The sequence below is a fragment of the Pristiophorus japonicus genome, chromosome 8 (assembly GCF_044704955.1).
Source record: "Pristiophorus japonicus isolate sPriJap1 chromosome 8, sPriJap1.hap1, whole genome shotgun sequence".
Taxonomy (NCBI): Eukaryota; Metazoa; Chordata; class Chondrichthyes; family Pristiophoridae; genus Pristiophorus; species Pristiophorus japonicus.
Genome location: NC_091984.1, coordinates 103731043 through 103750573, shown reverse-complemented (window position 1 = coordinate 103750573; position 19531 = coordinate 103731043). Strand labels below are relative to the sequence as shown.

At 44.6% G+C, this 19531-nt stretch overlaps 1 protein-coding gene across 1 annotated transcript in view; it reads left to right on the top strand.

The window, feature by feature from the left end:
* Positions 1 to 19531, top strand: part of LOC139268133 (zinc finger protein GLIS1) — a 506600-nt gene that overhangs the window by 371449 nt on the left and 115620 nt on the right. The window contains exon 10 of the mRNA XM_070886160.1: positions 2047 to 2157. Within this exon, the coding sequence (XP_070742261.1) occupies positions 2047 to 2157 (111 nt within the window). The remainder of the gene's footprint in view (positions 1 to 2046; positions 2158 to 19531) is intronic.

Below are 19531 nucleotides of genomic sequence, written 5' to 3'. Positions count from 1 at the left end.
ACTAGGGGACATAATTTCAGAATAAGTGTTTTCACATTTAAAACGGAGATGAGAAGGAATTTCTTCTCCTAGAGGGTCATGAATATTTGGAATTCTCTTCCCCAGAGAGCTGTGGAGGCTGGGTCATTGAATATATTTAAGGTGGAGATCGACACGATTTTTGGTCGATAGGGGAGTCAAGGGTTATGGGGAGTGGGCAGGAAAGTGGAGTAGAGGCCAAGATCAGATCAGCCATGATAATGAATGGCGGAGCAGGCTTAGGGGACTAAATGGCCTACTGCTCCTATTTCTTATGTTCTTATGTCAGTCAGTAAATTCACTCCTACGTTATGGTACTAAGCCACACAGGCTAGGAAGGACCACGGTTCGATCCCTAATCTGTAATGAGTTAACTAATCTTGGCTGAACTACCTGTGGAAGCACTACGGTTGCCCTTAGTTTTTCTGCCTGGGGTGAGGGAAAAAATTCAGGTCTCCACTATCCACTGAGTCCTGTTGAAAAGTGCTTATATGTAAATGTGAGGACAGAATAAGGATTGGCTGCAGTGCTCTCACGGTAGAATAACCAACCTACACTTGTCTAGGCACACACATGAAGAATGGCCACTCGGGCCGTTCAAAGATACTGAACTGTACTCAACCAAGAACTGGGGAGAAAACTGAATGGAATTTTTTTGCCAGCAAGACTTTGCGATAGTTTACATTATTGAGCCAGGTAATCTCTAAAACATACGTTTACGACTGTTGGAGGAATTGTAATGAAATAAGATAAAACAGATGCTGAACCTGTTTGAATTTACGAAACATTTGTCATGGGAAACAGAAGATGTTGCTTTGTCCTTCTTTTGTAATATTCAAGTACTGATGTCATATTCAAGTACTGATGTCGTTAATGCATAAGCATAAAACTTTTAATTCTTCCATCTCTTTTTTGTGCTTGCCTTCCTTTGCCAAGGAATCTCTGTCTTCAGAGCCCAGGTACAACTCATTGAATGATTTCAGTAGATGATGATAGAGACGAATTTCAAACATAATGGGGTAAATTTTTGTCTTCACCACATGGACAGTAATCTGGTGGTGCAGATTATTCACCCGTTTTTGAACAAACCTGATTTTCATTCCATTGAAATCGACGGCATGAATATCCTGTCTATGACGAGAGAACAATCTATTCCACCAGATTACTGCCCGTGTGATGAAGACAAAAATCTACCCCGTTGTAACCCATTATTTAACAAGTGTCTGAAAAGTTTCTTCACCTTTATGATCATGCTTTGAATTTCATCCGGCAGCTCTCAATGACCACGTAAACTCGCTATGCTCTTGGGTATGTTGTTATACAAGAGGTACCAGATTGAGTTACTTGCCAGCCGCTGCATGGCGCTTTGTCCAGGGACAATGGAGCTCTGTGGCAATGCAATGTAGCAGTTGCGCCAATGGGATAGTAAAGTTAAATTAAGTTCACAAAATTTCCGACAGCAGTTCACTCATCCTGCAATGTCAGATTCCCTCTTGGAATGGCCTCACACGCTTACCTTAGTACACCTCAACAAATTACATTGATGCTTCACATAACTGTGCATAAAACTGGTCTATTTGAAGAAAAAAACCTACTTCTATACAACGTATATACTCCTTAAAAGTGCAGCATGTAAATGTGTCCATTTATAAATTATTGTCAAACATTCTACATTTGCAGCTTCCTGATAGTTATGTGATTGAGCAGCAGTAATAATTATCAACAGCTTCAGTTGTGAAAGCTATTTCCAGCTTTTGAATCAAATCCAGGAGCAGGGCTATCATCTAACACCATGTAATACTGGTCGGGTGCCAGGGCTGAGCTATTTGAGTGAAGTGTCTTAAAAAGAGGAATTTCTACATTTAGTAACTGCATTCTGTTTTGAACGTGCTTGCGCACAGGAAATAATAATTCATCATCTCCTAATAGAAGGGATCATGTGCACACAGTCAGTGCAGAATTGTCTTAATGAGACTCAGCAGTGATTGCGAAGTGTAAAACTTTTTTTTTCTTCTCAAACATTTACAGAAACCATATGCTTGTCAGATCCCAGGATGCACAAAGCGCTACACTGATCCAAGCTCACTGAGGAAGCATGTCAAAGCACACTCTGCCAAACAGCAACAGGTGCGTAAGAAGGTAAGAAATAATCACAGATAGGTCAATGTGACACGTATGTGACATATAATCTTATTTCCAAACATTAACTTAATTTACAAGAACAAAATTTTCTTTTTTTACCTATATTTTTTTCAATTGAGAATGCTGGATGCAGGGCTAAGGCTCAGTGAAATCGCCACAGTTGACAAGAATGAGAAAGATAAGGTAAATCAGGAATTAGTGGTTACGAATGCCAAGCTTGGGTTTTAGAAGATAACTATGAAGAAGGGAAGACCCACGCACAAAGAAGTTCCATAGTTTTGGCATCTTTGTAAAGAATGGGTTAAAATACAAGACAATGTGATTAGTCTCGATTTCAGTACAGGGAGCTGGAACAGCATGTAAGGCAATGTAGGGGAGGGCCGCAGTGAGCTCTGCAGCCACTTCAGTGCCACTCACTGGGCTACCAGGGAGGGCTTCGGCCAGGCCAGCGGTCTGGCACCCAAGAGGGGGCTGCCTGTTGGTGGCCCGACCAAACCTGTGGCCGCCATCGTCGGGCCGACTTCAGACTTAAAATAAAATGGCAGCCGCGGCGGTGCGCCCTCCCCTTTCAGGGCGGACACGCCGCTCAGCCACTGGCAGCTTCTTGCCAGGAAAAGTTGTTGGGGGCACCGACTGGCAGTGGCTCCGCTCCTGCGGGTCAATTTCCCTCACCGGGGCAATTTCTGATGGGTCGGCCCATCTGCTTGCCCCTGGTCGGAAAGGCCTTACTGCTTCATTACCGCCTCTTAGAGGCAGTAATGGACCTTAAGGAGTGGGACAGTTTCGGCCCCTAAGAGTTTTAAACCTGGCCCTCATCTATATGATCTGGATGCGATGCTGCTGCCTGTTGTGCCTCCATAGGCAGCATGCCCTTTTGCAGCAACTAATGTCAGGTTGCTTACCTCACCGACAGTCGCTTCAGTTTAGTGCTGGGAAGGCAAGTCAGCACAATGGAGGCCGATCACGGCTGGCGACGGCTGTCAGGAGTGCTTTGGAATTGAGCGAAGCACTTCTGCTCCTTCTGGCTCAACAGGAAGGATTTAAACATTTTTTCAGAAACAAAACTTACTTTTAGTTTCTGGGCGCTACTTAGAATCCTGAGCAGGGCAGGCCAACTTCTGAAACATGCACTAGACCTTTCAATCACAGATGTAAGGGATCCACCACCTGTCTAGGTGATGGCAAGAGACGCCTGCAATATGGCCTGACCTATTTTCGGATTGGACATTTTTCAATGTTATTGAGGTGCAGGACGTTGGTCCGTGAAATTTTACCCCATTGCGCCTATAAACCAGGCAGAATGAGTTCCAGATTCTACCCCACTTCTGCCCCCCACCTCCCCCCACTCCCGCCACCCTGAGTTCTAAATGACTAATGGTTAATAATGCGGTGGCGGGTGTCTAATCCATTAAATTGCATTGGATAATTGTTCCTTGTATTATCAGGCACGGAACCCTGAGGCTTACAATGTGACTGAGGTGCCCACTGTGGGCAGCAAGCTCAAAGAGGGCTGTGAACCTGTGCTCAAGCTGCATGCTTTTATTGTATTATCTGCTGTCATGGTTCCATAAAGTATTAGTGAGACTATGCAGTGATTTGTGACAGTTGTACTCACAATGAGGCAATTAGACAATGGAAAATGTTCAAAGATATCCAGCAAGAATGGAACAGAGTCCTAAATCAGTGAGATATCAAAAGAGACCGAGGAACATCAACCAGTACTCATCGAAAAGAAAAAAGTTTTTATTGCTAACTTTTCTTCCCCTTTCTCCTGAATATTCAAATTCTTGCTGGGATATGGTTTCATGGGTACCAGCAGTCATTTGGTGCATTACCCAAATGACCATTCTTCATGCATGAGGCTACATTTTGAGTATTGGCAGGCTATAGTAAGGACATCACACCCTTGCCTGATCCTGTTTTCATCCAACATCCACATGCACACACTTTCCAGCCAGAGTCACTAGATAGCATTGAGAAATGGTAATTCTGAGTAAGTTTACCCTTTCCTAGCCCGGGCAGAGGTGGGAGGAGGCTGAGGCGAGTTGTCCTTACCATCAAAGATTTATCAGCTTATTTAGCACAATCCAAGAATCAAACATGACATCTTCTGGTTTGTATGGCTTAACTGTGCCACCAGGACATTTGCAGACATCTAAAAAGACTTTTTAAAATTGTGAACGGAATTGGTGGACAGATTGGGAAGGACTTACTTTTAAAGCGAGTAGAAGAGAGATCTTAATTTGACCCCTTCACAATTATGACTGCCAGTTTATGGAATAGATTGTCATCCAACGCAGTGTGCACTCACTTGGTATAGAGTGCCACCTAGTGCAATAAATGCAGCCTCAATTGATTTAGACTGGCATTCAGCATAGCGAATGTGGACTCGATTGTAATAGATGGGCCAGCGAGTGAACGCTGCCTCAATTGGTATAGACTTCCATCCAGTGCAGTAAATTCAGTCTCTACTGTATGACAGCAAACCAGCTCAAAGAAAATGAATTCAACAACAACAACTTGTATTTATATAGCGCCTTTAACGTAGTGGGATGTCCCAAGGCGCTTCACAGGAGTATTATGAGATAAAAAATTTGATACTGAGCCACATAAGAAATTAGGACAGGCTTGGTCAAAGAGGTAGTTCTTAAGGAGTGTATTGAAGGAGAAAAGAGAGGCGGAGAGGTTTAGACAGGGAATTCCACAGCTTAGGGTCTAGCCAACAGAAGACACGGCCACCAATGGTTGAGAGAGTATAATCAGGGATGCTCAAGAGGGCAGAATTAGGGGAGCACAGACATCTCAGGGGGAGTTGTGGGGCTAGAGGAGATTACAGAGATAGGGAGGGCTGAGGACATGGAGGGATTTGAAAACAAGGATGTGAATTTTGAAATCGAGGCGTTGCTTAACCGGAAGCCAATGTAGGTCAGCGAGCTCAGGGGTGATGGGCGAGCGGGACTTGGCATAACCTGCTAACTAGCACAGTGGATGTATTGTGGTTGTCATTGACTCCACCTACTACAATCAGTGTGGGTTTAGTTGGCATAGACTGTCATGTGGTTTGTTGAACTTGGACTTAGTTGGTATGGACTGCTATCTAGTATGTGGAATAGAGAATTAAATGTTACATTCAAAAAGGAAGGGGTCAGATTATTGGTTGAAAAGTAACCAGCCGAATATGGGTGTATGCTAAGAAAGATGATCAGGATCAGAACAGGTCATTAGCATAGACCGAATCAACAGGTTGAAGTGGAAGGCCTAAATGGACTTTTTATCGTATTCTTAAGCAATTTGGGTCAATAAGCTTCTCTTTCTTTTATTTTGACTGATTACCATGGGAAAAGTGAAGTTATTACTGGTAGTAATGCTATTTACATAAAATTCCAGCCCATTGTCAGTTTGCAAGTTTCTAGTTCTTACTGCATTCTCTCATTTTCGGGTACTTGGGAGTCTGTCGCACATTAAGAGCTAAAGCTAAGAAATCCAGCAAGTAGAGTTTCTGGGGCCGAAATTCAGGATCTCAGAGAAACCCGTTAATGCCCATTTGCGGCAGCCATTCCTAAAAATCGAATGGCCGCCGCTTTGGGGTCAACAGGCCGACCCGATCTAAATTCAGGTCGGGGATTTTTCGGCCTGGACCCCATCCCGCCCAAGTAGATGCACCGTCAATTTAAAATAAAATAAATGCTCACCTATCCATGTTCAGTTCGATCCGTCGATCCCCCGCCTTGCGGGCACCCGGCAGGATTTTCTGCCGCTGCACCCTCTGAAGACTGTGTGTGGCCGGACAGCATGGCCCTTAAAGGGGAGGGCCCACTGCTGTGGTCACAATGCAAAAATTTTTGCCAGTCCTCTTGCCAATCGGCCAGCAAAAAATACTGCCCCCAGGTTCGGCCGGGCTGCCAACGGGCATCCTGGCAACCCCCTCTTGGGTGCCAGGCCGCTGGCCCAGTTGAAACCTTCCCTGTTGGCCCAGTGGCCAAAGTTAAAAAATGATCGAATTTCTCCCCTTTAACGGAGGGGAGGGCGTGGTGACGCACACGCGCTGTGACGTCACCATGTTGATTGACCCATTTTCAGTTAGTCAACCTGGCTTTGAGTCTAAGGCCCGCCTCCATTATGATCCATTTCCTGTAGGAATTTGAAAAAAATTCAAAGTCCTGAAATTAGATCTACTCACCACACCGAGTTCCAGTGGTGAATACCAGTTAAAAACTCATAGGTGCGCCAGCTTTCTGGTGCACCTGAATTTCAACCACTTTTTTTTTTAATGGATTTCACATTCTCTCAATTAGGGACACACTCCGAACTTAAGCACAGAGCCAAGGTTTAAGGACAGCTCTCTGTGGATTAGGGGTGCTGCTGGAGTTTAACTTACTAAAACTATACAGCCTACTGTGGTGTATGTAGCACACAAATCACTGACTCCACACGGTCTGGTGTAAGTCTAACTGCTGTGACCTTCGTCCTTTATTGTTCAGCTCCAGAGTGCCTCCCAAGTGTGGTGGTCAGCCTTATATAGCCCTTGTTACAGGCAATACCAGGGTTTCCCACCGCAGCGCCCTCTGTGGTGTGACATAGTACTTACATTACATTTAAGGTACTGGGACGATACACACATCATTACATAACACCTACTATTGCAGAGCAACAGGTTTACCTCTCCACTGAGCCAGACTGGAACATAAGAACAGGAGTAGGCCATTGAGCCTCTCATACCTGTTCCGCCATTCAATTAGATCATGACTGATCAGCAGCCTAACTCCATATACCCGCCTTTGGCCCATATCACGAAGTACCTTTGGTTAACAAAAAGCTATCAATCTCGGATTTAAAATTAACAACTGATCTTGCCATTTGTGGAAAAGTTCCAAAATTCTAACACCCTTTGTGTATAGAAATGTTTCCTAATTTTACTCGTGAAAGGTCTGGTTCCAATTTTTAGACTATGTCCCCCAGTACTAGAATCTCCAACAAAGGAAATAGTTTCTCTCTACCCAATCTGTTCCCTGATCTGTTCCCCTTAATATCCTGGATGCTCAATCATCAACAGTATCTTGGGAGTATTATGGATCTGCTTGACTTAGCTATCTGTTTACAGAGCATCAGCTCAGTTTCAGTCTCCAATTATTAGGGGTGTTAATGCCTGAAAGTAAATTTGTACTCAAAGAGACTTTGTTTTTCACCCTCCTCCAGCAGAATAGTCACTTGTTTATTAATCGGCAGATAACTTCCTGAACAACATGGTGAAAAGCACAACTCATTATAAAATGTGTAAGTGTATTGCTGCCACCCTCCTGACTATGCACAGACATACCACACCCCATCAATTCCAGCATCCACTGCTTGCCTTTCTGTAGTCTAGGTACACATTGAACCCTCTATACATGAGAACATGTTGTATACATGGTCCTCTGGTAATGCCTTCCATATTATTAACAAGGATAGCACTTTCAATCTGTTATTTTATTAAATAATACATTGCACAACTTTTTGAAAATTAGAAATTCCACTAGAATATAAGGAATCCATAATTAATTTCTGTTTTGAATTCTGCCAAAGCCAACTGACGATGATTAGAGTCTAGAGTGGAACATGCTGCCTCATGAAGGTGTACTATCTCATGAAGGTGTACTATCTCATGAAGGTGTACTATCTCATGAAAGTGTACTCTCTTATACCACAGTAACCTCATTCAAGTTTAAAGGATGGTTGGACACCCATCAGAGCATGAGATTGTTTACACGTATGGTCACAATTTGGGGATATAGCACAGCATTCTGTAACTGTCTTTATTGTACCACAAGTATTGGTTACATCAACTCAAGCAGATTCAAAAGGATTTTATCCAGCTACCCAAGTGGGTCTGTTGCTGACATGATATGGTACTGAGCCATACAGACCATAAGTTCCTTTGGTTCAATCTTTAGTCTGTGCTGTTCGCTGATCTAAGGCTTAGGTTCGATCATCAATTTGTACTACAGGTACAGCATTGAGAATCCCGAGTTCCAGAATGTTCCGGAATCTGGACTCTAGGATAATCAGTGGCAGGGTCATCCGGAATTCGTAAAATGTTCCAGAATCCGGACTCGACGACCCTGCCGACCTCGGGGCCCCGCCGCTGTCCTTACCTTGGGGCCTCCTAGCCTGCCTGCCCGAACAGCTCCTTGGCGGAGCCCGACAACATCCTCCTTGGCGGGGCCTGACGACATCATCATTGGCGGGGCCCCGCCAGACGCTAACAGCTCCTCAGCGGGGCCGGCCCAAACACCACCTCAGTGGGGCCGGACAGCCCGACCAGCTCCTCGGCAGGAACCCTTTCCCCTCCCCCACCGCTTTCTGACGTTCCGAAATCAGGAAATACCTGAACCTTGGCTCGGGTGTTTCCGGATTCGTGACATCAGAAAGCAAATCGTAAATCCGTAAAAGCCCAGAATCCGGAATGGTCTCGGTCTCGAGGGTTCCGGATTTTAGGCGCTGCACCTGTATTACCTGATCTAAAGCAAAGCAGCAGCTGGGTGCTAATTGGCTGCAGTATCTCTGGGCAGTGAGAAGAAAAATCAGCCATAGTTTTTGTTCTTGATCAGGTAATGCATTTTGAGAACGAGAATAAAGAATGGAGAAATACTACAATGCAGTGGGCGACCAAAGGGATCTAGGTGTGCAGATACATAATTCCTTAAAAGTGGGTGGAAAGGTAAAAAATAAAATGCCATAAAGAAGCAAATGGAATTTTGGGATTTATATTCAGAGGGATTGAATACATAAACAAAGAGGTCATGATGACCTTCTACAAAATAATGTTTAGGCCACATCGGCAATACTGTGTGGCGTCTTGGAGGGTGAAATTGGGTGCCTTTGCGCCTCCCGTTAATGCCCCCGGGAGTGCTAACGGGGCGCAAATGGCTTTGCGACTGAGCGTAGCGCTGACATCGACTCCCCCCATATTCGGTGGGAGTTTTGCGGCAGCGTTACATGCGCATCATCCCAGTGCCCTGGACCTGAAATTGACTTCCGCCCCTGCAGCAGCGCTGGGCGTAAACACTAGCAGCTGCAGGAGGCGAGAATCGGGCGGCCAGCTGCTTCGGACCGATGATTAAAGGCGAGGTGGCCGAGGTAAGTAAAAAGAAAACATACCTTTTTTGTTCCAGTTTTTTTCACGGGATCCTGCCTGCGCTTGATCAGCCCGGCACTCTGCTTGAGTACCAGGCTGATCACGCGGAATAGCAGTTGTCGTGGTGGTCCAGTTAGGTACTTTTTTATATTGCAGAGTCTGCAGCGATGGCCCTTCCCTTTAAGGGAGGGAAGGAGCCTTTGAACGTGGCAGCACTGCACGGCCCAGTGTGCAGCGCTGCTGAAGTCTCCGCCCAACTGCTGCCAATTGCACTCTAAGAAGGAAGTGGAGCATTTGATTTATCACTCCCCTTCCTTCTTGGAGCACAAACGGTGAATGTTTTTAAAGTTTGAAATCGTTAGCGCCTGGCGCTAACTTTTCAACCTTTTAAAAATTAGTACCCCAAATGGGGCAATAGTAAATTTCTCCCCCTTGGGCTCTTCGCTAAAAAAGGATATAATAACTTTGGAGAAAGTGCAGCATGGATTGATCAGGAAGATCCCAGTGACAAGGGATCTAAGCTACAAGGAATGGCTAGAGCAACTAGGACTGTATTCTGTTAAACTAACAAGATAAAGGGGGGATTTGAAAGAGGTGTTAGAAATTCTAAAAGGAATATTCAAAGTAAATATTGATAGATTATTTGTATTGATAAGTTAATTGAAGACGAGGCTCTGATCACAAGATATAAAATACATATATAGGGGGTCAATTAGAAGAACACTTTTCACACAAAGTTATTGAAATGTGGAATACTTGTTTCAAGTGGTGACAGATGCTGATTATGACATTCAAAAAGGTACTGGATAATTACTTAAAGAAGAAGTGTATAAAAGGGTGTGGGGCAAAATCAAGAAAATGGGATGTTTTGGGAGAAAGCAGGAAAATTGATTATTTTAAAATCAGCCAAATTCAGTGCAAGCAAGAAAGGGCTGAATGACCTCCTGTGCTAAAATTTCCATGCTTATGCGATCACTATTAAGTGACCCCTGCTGAAAAGTCTGTGTGTGGATGTTTGGGTGAGGGCAAGATTGAGTTTGGCTGTGATAATCTGCCAGCATTCACAGTCTTGGTTCACACATGGAAACTGACCACTTGAACATGCTGGAGTGTGTAGCCATTGAACCAGCATTGGTCACCAACTTCAGGAGGAGTGGAGAGAAAACAGGGGGTTGGAGGGAAGTGCTTTCTCTGTAGCTGCACAGTTGCAACTCTACATAAGCAGTTACATAATATAAAGTGAAACAAATTAAGTACGTAGAATTGATCTACCAGATTTATAATTTTATAAAAGCAGTAATGGAGTGTACTCTGAATGATCAGTGATATTGGAGTGAGCTGTGTGTTTATGCTGTGCTGTTCTGTGAGCTGAATTATGCATGGTGACAGTGCGTTGGCAGGGACTCCTGAATCTGAAATTGAAGATTAGAATAATTCTACTTTGTTGGGTCCGTTCCTCCTGCTGTTTTTAATCTTCCTCTCCACTTGTGTTTTAAGAAGTACATGTCTCACACAGTATTGCCAAGAGCATTCATTCTGCTAGATATAAGATCGATGTCAAGATGATTTGCTACAGTTAGTTGAACGGGCTCTACTTTGCTGGTTATGATCCAATCCCAGCAAGTGTTTTCTGTTACAAAAAAAACAGATTCAGCAATTAAAAGAACTCAGCTCATGTAATTCCCTTTTATAAAGCTCACAAAATCACATAAACGTTCTCTGTACATTGTTGGCGGTTTCTACATTCCATTGGTTGTATGAGATATGTCCTTTCATACATTGAATGCAACTGTATGTTAACAGACTTTCTTAATGCTGCAGGTACGTGTTCAGTCAAGTATGGTAACTTGCCTCTTCGATCAGTGTTTTGGTGGATGACATACATAGCTCCTAGGAGACTGGGTATGGGATAATTTAACGGTGTTACGGCTCCAACCTCTAAATTGCAATAATTTACTCTGCCATTGTTGGGAGTTATTGTAAGTCTCGATCCTTCACAAATCGACTTATTTTGTTCACCAGAGGAGGTGTCGTAGAGAAATGCTAATATGCATTAATGTATGACACAAACAGGAAAAGGGATTATAGTGATTTGTGCTCTGGGAGAAGGCACATAACATTGTGTCTGAGAGGTACTGATTTTCATTTTCTAACAATATAGTATGGGAATGAGGAAAATAGTCTGAACATAAATTTTGAGTCTTTGCTATTCAGAAATTAAAACACGTTCAGATTCCAAGATAAGAAAACATGGAACAAAAATATATAATTTTCCCATCAAGTCAATCCCTTCCACAAAGCATGTTTAATCTACCCTACCGTAAACTCTACTTAACCATACTGAGGAAGTGTTCTGCAAAATTCCATACTATAGTGGCAGACAAGAGAAAGTCTAACCATCTCCCCACGACATTCAATGGTACAATTGTCGCTGAATCCCCCACCATCAACATACTGGGGGTCGCCATTGACCAAAAACTTAACTGGACCAGCCACATAAATATTGTGGCAACAAGAGCTGGTCCAAGGCTGGGTATTCTGCAGCGAGTGACTCACCTCCTGACTCCCCAGAGCCTTTCCATCTTCTACAAGGCACAAGTCAGGAGTGGGATGAAATACTCTCTACTTGCCTGGATGAGTGCAACTCCAACAACACTCAAGAAGCTTGACACGATCCAGGACAAAACAGCCTGCTTGATTGGCATCCCATTAAACATTCACTCCCTCCACCTCCGGTATACCGTGGCTACAGTGTGTACCGTCTACAAGATGCACTACAGCAACTCGCCAAGGCTTCTTCAACAGCACCTCCCAAACCCCCGACTTCTACCACCTAGAAGCACAAGGGTAGCAGATGCATGGGAACATTACCACCTGCAAATTTCCCTCCAAGTCACACATAATCCTGATATGGAAATATGTTGCCGTTCCTTCATCGTCACTGGTTCAAAATCCTAGAACTCTCTCCCTAACAGCACGGTGGGAGTACCATGACCACACGGACTGTAGCAGTTCAGGAAGGTGGCTCACCACCACCTTCTCAAAGGCAATTGGAACATAAGAAAAGAACACAAGAAATAGGAGCAGGAATAGGCATTTGGCCCCTCGGGCCTGTTCCGCCATTCAGTAAGATCATGGCTGATCTGATCATGGACTCGGCTCCACTTCCCTGCCCGCTCTCCATAACCTTTTACTCCTTTATTGCTCAAAAATCTGTCTATCTCCGCCTTAAATATATTCAATGACCCAGCCTCCACAGCTCTCTGGAGCAGAATAAGAAAATTAGGGAGGGGCAATAAATGCTGGCATTGCCAGCGACGCCCACATCCCATGAATGAATAAAAAAGACAGTTTAGTTTCACCTTTGGCAATAACTAGAAAAGTGATAAGGATTATTGAGTGTGACCTCTTCCAGACTCTCACTCCATCTCAATATTGCTTTTTTCTTTTTACTATATTAATATTACTGTGGTATTGCTTGTCTGAACTTCCTTATTTCACTTCCTCCTCCTGCATCTTGTTCAAATCAAGGCTTATGGCACCATTTCTATGCCAAACACCTTCCTTCACAGGACTTCAAACTATGCAACTCCTTACCTCGCTCAATCTTCCCTTCCTTCTACAATCTAGCCTTCGAAAACACAGGCTGTGCATTAACTATCTCTGAGACCTTATTGCACTATGTTCAGAAAATATGCTTTGTTTTACCAACTTCTTTATTTGTCTTGTCTCGTCTCCTATTCTTTTCAGTCTTGGTGATGTCTGCTCTCTGGCCTTTTTACAAATTAAAATGTTAATTATAACAATAGTTCCACTTTATTCCAGCCATGAGGTTTATGTTTCCATTGACTGATAACATAACAGCTTAGTACTATGTGCAGTCTGGTCGCCATATTATTAAAAGCATATAGAAGCACTGGAGAGGGTGCAGAGAAGATTTATAAGGATGATACCAGAAATGCAAGGGTATACATATCAGGAAAGGATGAACAGGCTGGGTCTCTTTTCTCTTGAAAAAAGAAGGCTGAGGGGTAACCTAATAGAGTTCTTTAAAATTATGAAAGGTTTTGGTAGAGTGGATGCAGAGAGAGTGTTTCCACTTGTGGGGAAGAGCATAACTAGAGGCCATCAATATAAGATAGTCACCAAGAAATCCAATAAGGAATTCAGAAGAAAATTCTTTACCCAAAGAGTGATGAGAATGTGGAACTCGCTATCACAGGGGGTGGTTGAAGCGAATTGTATAGATGCATTTAAGGAGAGGATAGACAGGCATATGAGGGAGAAGGGAATAGAGGGTTATGCTGATGGATTTAGATGAGGAAAGATGGGAGGAAGCTCGAGTGGAGCATAAACGCCAGCATGGACTTGTTGGGCCGAATGGCCTGTTTCTATGTCGTATAGCCTCTGTAATCCTATGTCGTAGCCACTGGTTCAGATAGCTAGTCATTGGTTTAAATAGGTAGCCATTTATTGAATATAACCTCAGTGGGAATCACATTGCCAACTAATATGTAACAGAGAAAGCCTCATTGATCTGTACAGGTCCAGTCTTGCCATGTCTTCCACTTAAATTCCATGTACAATTATGTTTCATACATCAAGTATGCCTCTGCTGTTTTACAATATATTTGTATCGCAATAAATCATTTCAATGGTTGTTCTAATAAACACACTCTAGAAACTGGACCACTGAATTCCTGCAGCTGTATCAATAAAGCCCATTTAATCATTTCCTTGGCATCTGTTTGAATGAGCATGGCATTCCAGAGATAAAAAAATAAAACATAGAGGGCCAGAAATTCATCGACATACCGCCCATTACTGCCGGCTTACTGCCCAAAAATGCAAGTTTGGTCAAAAAACACGTACATCATTGTATTCATCATTGACATATCGCTGAGCGGTATGCACACCGTCCTCCATGTAGAACCGCCCGCATACCACCCAAAAAGTCCAATTTTTATGACATACCGCTGACATACCACCGGAGCTGCATACTGTTCTGGAAAAGGTGGTTTTACTTGATCTTAAGTGGGCGGGAATGGCCGGCAGTGTTCAGAGCCGCCATTTTGAAATTGGGAACTGTCAGCAAAAGCAGCACCTCATATTTCTGAGGTGAACAGTGATTTTACAGTGCAATTTACCGTCGGAAAGGTTTTATTATTGGTACAGAGTACATTATTAAGCTAGAAGGCATTTCAGTTATATTTTTTTCATTGAAAAATCTTCTGGAGATTTAAAAAGAATGGGGCCTGTACTATCTCAGCCTGTATCGCTGACTACCTGTCTAATGCAGGATCCAGAGGGAAGAAGGTTTATTTGAGCAGAGTTATCAGGGTAATGGAGGATGTCACAGACTGATGAGGAGGAGGAGGCCTTACCCCCAAAGGATTTTCAGGGAGAAGCGCTCATACTTGGACTTGACCGATCGAAAGTGCATTCGAAGGATGCACTTCCGTAAAGAGATGATCAATGAGATTTGCCAGCTCATTGAGACAGACCTGCAGCCCAGTATCACCAACATTACTGCACTCTCTGTCGAGATGAAGGTGACTGCGGCACTTTCCTTTTATGCATGTGGCTCTTTTCAGGCATCAGCTGAGGACATATGCTGTATTTCTTAGCTGCATCGCTGCATTCGACAGGTAACCGAAGCACTGTATGCATGCTGGATGGAAGTTATAAATTTCCCAATGACCAGGGAGGCACAAAGTGAGAGTGCTTTGGGATTTGCATGCATTGCCAGCTTCCCCAAGGTGCAGGGTGCTGTTGACTGTACCCATATTGCCCTGCGAGCACCATTACAAGAGGTGGAGGTGTACCGAAACTGTCATGGATTTCACTCCTTCACCGTGCAGCTCGTCTGCGACCATACGCAGCGCATAATGGCAGTGAATGCCTACTTTCCAGGGAGCATCCATGATGCGCACATCTTGTGAAAGAGCACTGTGTCTGACCTGTTGAAGTCTGAGCCACAAGGTAAATGCTGGATGCTGGGGGACAAAGGGTACGGCCTCACCACCTGGCTCTTGACCCCCACCTGCGGAATCCTCAGACAGAAGCCGAGCAACGATGTAATAAGAGCGATATATACACATAAATAGTATCGAAAAGACAATTGGAGTGCTGAAGCAGCGCTTTCGATGCTTGGACCACTCGAGAGGCAGGCTGCAATACCATCCTGAGCAGGTTGCTCAGTTCACAGTGGTGTGCTGCATGTTGTATAATTTAGCAATCATGTGGGCTCAGAAATTGCCACAGGGGACTGCGTGACCACCTGAGTGCAGGAGACGGAGGAGAAAGAAGAGGAAAATGGGGGTGGGGGGGGATGATGAGGAGGAGCCTTCAGATTGAAATGACGCACCGCCGGCATACTGCTGAGAAATGGGCGGGCCTTATGTCCTGACCAATTTCGGGCCCAGAGGTAGGGCAGTCACATTGTGACGTATGTTTCTTAGTGAGAACTTGGCCAGGATAGAATGATTTTGTTTATTGTGTTTACTGACATTGATGGAAAAGGTCCATACTCAGGAATTTCCCCCCCGCCCCGCCCAGTTTTCTTTCCTCCTCTCTTGAACACACTTGGTGACTAAGGTTCAAAGAGGGTTGGGAGCCTCTCTGTTATGTATTAATGCTTGGGGGTCATCAGACACCAGAGGGCGCCGCGGTCGGAGGTCATCGGGCTTTATGCATGTGACATGTGTGCTTGGTCACCTGGGTGTGTCTTTGTCACACAGGCACTCTCGGGCTGGAATAAAGATGGATCAGGTTGCACCTGAGTGAGTTTACAGTAACCAGACTCTTAAGTCATTACAATTGGCGACGAGGTAATTTAAGAACCTTCGCATGCACAATGGGCACGGTTGGAATCCTGGAGAGATTCGTGGAGGGCGAGGATTGGGTCGAGATTTTGTCGACCGCCTGGATCAGTATTTTGTGGCCAACGGTATGGAGGCAGAGGCCTACGCAGTTAAGCGCAGGGCAGTTCTCTTCTCAGTTTGTGGTCCGAAAATTTATGGCCTCATGAAGAATCTTCTCTTGCCTGTACGTCCGGCGGAAAAAGGGTATGAGGAATTGTATACGTTGCTGGGTAACCATCTAAAGCCAACAGAGGGGATCATCATATCACGCTACCGTTTCTACATGCATGTTCGTGCTGAGGGCCAGGTCGTGTCGGGATTTGTCACCGACCTGCGATGGCTTGCTGAGCCGTGTAAGTTCGGGAACATGCTGGAAGACATGCTGCGTGATGTCTTCATGATAGGCATCAGCCATGATGCGATCCTGAGGAAGCTGTTGGCTGCAGAGATGCTGGATTTGAAAAAGGCCATCGCGACTGCCCAGGCATGCATGACGATGGATGATAATTTGAGGCAGATATCATCGACGAGTCGGAGTTCCACGGCAAGTATTGTAAACAAGATGGCGTCGTTTTCGGGCAGAGCTGCTTACGCAAAACCTGCCGCTGCTCAGAGCCTGCCAACTGGTTTGAACCAGATTTCACCCTATTGGCCTCATCAGTGTCGGTTTAGACAATACTCATGCAATGGATGTTCGAAAGTGGGGCATCGTCACAGGATGTGTCCACAACGGAGCAAGCGTGGTGCGGCTCACCATGTGTTTGATGAGGACCAGTTCAGTGATGGCCCGGATACGCAACCCGAGGAGGAAGTGAATGGACTGCATTCGTTCCTAAGCAAGAGCCAGCCAATAGTCGTAATGTGAAGCTGAATGGCGTGCCTGTATCAATGGAGCTAGACACAGGTGCGAGCCAGTCGATAATGAGCCAAAGGACATTCGACAAGCTGTGGGACACCAAGGCTGCGAAATCGAAGCTGAGTCCAGTCAATGCCAGGTTGTGTACTTACACTAAGGAACTCATACCGGTACTCGGCAGTGCAGCAATCGAGGTGTCATATGGTGTGGTTCACGAGCTACCGTTATGGATCGTCCCAGGTAATGGTAGAACGCTGTTCGGCAGGAATTGGCTCGAGAAAATCAAGTTGAACTGGAATGATGTCAAGATGTTGTCCTCGGTGGATGATACTTCGTGTGCTCAAGTATTGAAAAAGTTTCCTTCTTTGTTTGAACTGGGCATTGATAATTTTACGGGAGTCAAAGTGCAGATTTACCTGGACTCCAATGCAAGGCCTGTCTATCACAAAGCTCGGTCTGTTCCGTACATGATGAGGGAGAAGGTTGAAATTGAGCTTGACAGACTCCAGCGTGAAGGGATCATATCACCAGTCGAGTTTAATGAGTGTGCTCGTCCCATTGTTCCTGTGTTGAAAAGTGATGGCACTGTCAGGATTTGTGGAGGCTACAAGGTTACGATTAACCAATTTTTGAAACAGTATTAGTATCCGTTACCGAGGGCTGAATACCTGTTTGCCATGCTAGCTGGTGGAAAGTCGTTCACGAAACTGGATCTGACATTGGCCTATATGACCCAGGAGCTTGTCGACATTTCAAAGAAACTCACCTGATTCAACACCCATAAAGGACTGTTCGTCTACAACAGGTGTCCTTTTGGGATTTGTTCAGCTGCAGCCATATTTCAGAGGAATATGGAGAGTTTACTGAAGTCCATTCCTAGAACTGTCATGTTTCAAGATGACATTCTGGTCACAGGTGACGACACTGCTGAACATCTGAACAATCTTGAAGAAGTCCTACATCATCTGGACAAAGTGGAACTCAGGCTGAAATGTTTGAAGTGTGTCTTCATGGCACCTGAAGTTGAATTCCTGGGGAGAAAGATTGCTGCTGATGGCATCAGGCCTACTGATTCGAAAACCAAGGCCATCAAAAATACACCCAGGCCTCAGAATGTGACGGAGCTACCTTTATTCCTTGGGCTACTCAACTACTTTGGTAATTTCTTACCCAGATTTATTAGAGCCACTGCACATGCTGCTCAGAAAAGGTGACAACTGGGTCTGAGGTGTATCTCAAGATAGAGCTTTTGAGAAAGCCAAGAATCTGCTCTGTTCGAACAAACTGCTTGTTCACTATGATCCATGTAAGCGTCTTCTATTGGCCTGTGATGCTTCATCATATGGGGTTGGCTGTGTACTCCAACAAGCAAATGAGTCGGGTAAGCTGCAACCTGTTGCGTATGCTTCCAGAAGTCTGTCTAAAGCGGAAAGAGCTTACAGTATGATAGAGAAAGAAGCTTTGATCTTTGTGTATGGGGTAAAAAAAATGCACCAGTACCTGTTTGGTCTTCGTTTTGAACTAGAAATGGATCACAAGCCACTCCTTTCTTAATACCAATGCATCGTCCCGCATTCAAAGGTGGGCGCTGACATTGTCTGCCTATGATTACATCATCCATCGTTGACCTGGTACTGAGAATTGTGCCGATGCACTGAGTCATCTGCCCTTACCCACAACTGAGATGGAGACACCTCAACCTGCAGATCTACTGTTAGCAATGGATGTTTTTGAGAGTGAAGGAACCCCTGTCACTGCTCAACAAGTTAAGATCTGGACCATCCATGGCCCTATTTTATCGGTTTTGAAACGGTGTGTACTCAATGGTGATTGGTCTGCCATACCTATGGAGATGCATGAGGAGACCAAACCTTACAGCCTTTGCAAGGATGAGCTGTCCATTCAATCAGACTGTTTACTGTGGGGTAATCGTGTAATCATTCCTAAGAAAGGTCGAGAAAAATTAGTACGTGAACTTCATAGCACTCATCCTGGTATTGTCTTGATGAAGTCCATTGCTAGGTCTCATGTATGGTGGCCTGGAATTGACTCTGATCTGGAATCATGCGTGCATCAGTGCAATACTTGCATGCAGCTAAGTAAAGTACCAGCGGAATCTCCGCTTAGTCTTTGGTCGTGGCCACCCAAACCATGGTCGAGGATCCACATTGATTTTGTGGGCCCGTTCCTAGGAAAGATGTTTTTTGTGTGTAGTAGATGCATATTCAAAATGGATAGAGTGTGTTATTATAGAAACATAGAAAATAGGTGCAAGAGTAGGCCATTTGGTCCTTCGAGCCTGCACCACCATTCAATAAGATCATGGCTGATCATTCACCTCAGTACCCCTTTCCTGCTTTCTCTCCATACCCCTTGATCCCTTTAGCTGTAAGGGCCATATCTAACTCCCTCTTGAATATATCCAATGAACTGGCATCAACAGCTCTCTGCGGTAGGGAATTCCACAGGTTAACAACTCTCTGAGTGAAGACGTTTCTCCTCATCTCAGTCCCAAATGGTCCATCCCCCGGTTCCGGA